At 32.8% G+C, this 2,737-nt stretch overlaps 1 protein-coding gene across 2 annotated transcripts in view; it reads right to left on the reverse strand.

Moving 5' to 3' along the window:
* Positions 1–748: 748 nt before the first annotated feature.
* Positions 749–2,737, reverse strand: part of LOC111083725 — a 5,695-nt gene continuing 3,706 nt past the window's right edge. The window contains exons 1-2 of one of the 2 annotated variants that reach the window (XR_002609209.1): positions 1,508–1,636; positions 749–1,101 (exon numbers count right to left, since the gene is read on the reverse strand). Coding sequence is in view for 1 of the 2 variants with exons in the window: in XM_022380390.1 (XP_022236098.1) it covers positions 772–1,101 (330 nt within the window). In the remaining variant the exon portion in view is untranslated. Of the gene's footprint in view, positions 1,102–1,507; positions 1,637–2,737 lie in introns of those variants that run through there. The other variant, XM_022380390.1, reaches the window with a different exon arrangement.

Here is a 2,737-nt window from a genome sequence, read left to right on the forward strand (position 1 = left end):
AGTGTTAAGTTTGATCATTAGAGTTTTAATAAAAACAAGTTCATTAAAAAGTGTGTACATTATTTGTATTTCATCAAAATGTGACATTATTGGTAGGGGTGAATACTTTTGCAAGGCACTGTATATGTAGAAATTTTAGATATGTTCGTCAATCATTTCATTAATACTCATAGAGTGAGTCGTTGTGTTTATCTATTTTTAATTAAACTGCTCATCCTAGTGGCCGTCTCTCTATAATACCCCATTAAAACAATTTCATAATTTTACTCTAAAATCTGTTAAAATTCTTAGCAGTTGAAAACAAATATGCGATAATTTGTACAAACTATCAACAGTAACTATAAATCTCTAAATGACTTGAGTGAATTAATGATGACGTCATTTTCAGTTGAGATTGTCATCTTTGGACTTTTACGTAAAAAAAGGAACTAAATAGGCACTGGGTTTCCAACAGATAAATTCATTAATAACTCTTCACGGTATTACGAACATTTTAAACTTAATTTCGGTGTTATTGAGCGATAGAAGTAACCAAATGATTAACTTGAGTTCGTTTTTATTATTATTATATACAATTACTGAGGCTAGTATATCTGTAAATGTTATTGAAAGTTTTGAAACTCCAGCTTCAATACATTTTCAATAATATTGCTGAATTTTAATCATCCATTATCGTTGGACTCAGACAAACAATCATTATAGTCAGTCAGCTTTATTTTTGTTATTTCATGATTTACAGAAAATTATTTTGGAAAACAAAACAAATTGGAACTAGATTATAAAAAAGTTTGTTTTTGGAGATCGTCCAGTTTTCCGATTTTTACATACAGGCTTAAACATTCGGTGGAGATTCCAAAGACTGCTCATACTTTTTTCAGTAAACGTTGATAACGTTTTTTCTTCCAAATATCGAACAGAGTTTCCCCAACCAAACACCAGAGAGCCGCCCATAGACCCGCCAGAAGAATGATGAAAGGCAGCACTACCTGGTGGAGATCCAAACTGATGTATGTAGACGAAACCAACCGGCAATCTGATAACCGAGGCCACCATTTCTGTTTTAAATATCGGAGAATTCCAGCTTCGTACATTTGTAGAAGTCTGTGAAAAAAGTAAAAGGTAACTATTTGTCTTTTAACGTCTGGAAAACCAACTTTATTATCACAACAATTATATATGCTGAAGTGAATGTAGCCTCGGCTAGATGTCGCAGCTGAGATCATACTGTTACAAAGACTTGTTATGTACGTGTTGTCTTTCAATAAAAGTATCAATGAATAACCTTATAACAAGTTTACTTATACCGTATTACAAGTGTATTGTTTGTCGTTACATTTAAAATATTCAATAAATTGCAAGAAGTTACTAAACATCTATATGAGTACCCTTCAAAATATGTAGGTTTTCTTTTTTCTCGCTATGAAATCTGATCGTTTCATAATTAACAGTTATTCACATTAGGCCTACAGTGTTTAATAATACTATCCATCTGTAAGATGTAACATACGCTTTGTCCATAGCTTGTCTGAATGGAAAGTTCTTCCTAACCGGAAGATGATACCCGGAAGGAAGTATGGTCTCGGTGCTTTGTCTTAATTCACAATTATCTCCCATTAAGTAACGCAGGACAAGCTCATCACCCAAGTAGGCAAAAGAGTCGTATTCGACAACATTCTGAACACCCTGTTCTTCGTTGTCAGTATAGGCTAGGTCCGACGGAAAACTGGTGAGTTGTTCATAAAACTTTGGCAAAGTTTCCTAGCAAGAGATCACAAATAAGATCATAAATTAAATTAGCTCTGTTTTAGTTTCGAATAAATATTTGATGAAAAAAAAACAGTTATAAACAATTAATTACTGGAATTCGGATCTTTCACATTTTCTTACACTAGTATATTCGTCAGTATCCTTTTTGTGGTTTCTTCTAATAAACGAGGGTTTGTAACCGGCCATCTTTGTTCAAATGATTACGTCTGATTTTTAAATGTAAGCTTAGTCCAGTTCATTGTTATTAAAAATAAAAATTTCAGATAGTATGTAGAGATACGAAACTTTGTACAACGTTAACTCGAATAAACACACTTCACGATAGAGATACAAAAACTGTACAACGTCAAATTAGGTTAAAAATACGTTGCGGTAGAAATACGAAACACTGTACAACGTCAAACTAGATTAAACACACGTCACGGTAGAGATACGAAACACTGTACAACGTTAAACAGGATTAAACACACGTCACGGTAGATATACGAAACACTGTACAACGTTAACTGTATTAAACACACTTCTCGGTAGAGATACGAAACACTGTACAACGTTAAACTGGATTAAGCACTACAACGTCAAACTGGATTAAACACACGTTACGGTAGAAATACGAAACATTGTACAAAGTTAAACTGGATTAAACACTGTACAAAGTTAGCTGTATTAAACATAATAACGTTAACTGTGTTAAACACTGTACAACGTTAACTGTATTAAACACTGTACAACGTTAACTGTATTAAACACTGTACAACGTTAACTGTGTTAAACACTGTACAACGTTAACTGTATTAAACACTGTACAACGTTAACTGTATTAAACACTCTATAACGTTAACTGTGTTAAACACTGTACAACGTTAACTGTATTAAACACTGTACAACGTTAACTGTATTAAACACTGTACAACGTTAACTGTGTTAAACACTGTACAACGTTAACTGTATTAAACACTGTACAACGTTA

The sequence above is a fragment of the Limulus polyphemus genome, unplaced genomic scaffold, assembly GCF_000517525.1.
Source record: "Limulus polyphemus unplaced genomic scaffold, Limulus_polyphemus-2.1.2 Scaffold10907, whole genome shotgun sequence".
In the NCBI taxonomy this organism is placed as follows: domain Eukaryota; kingdom Metazoa; phylum Arthropoda; class Merostomata; order Xiphosura; family Limulidae; genus Limulus; species Limulus polyphemus.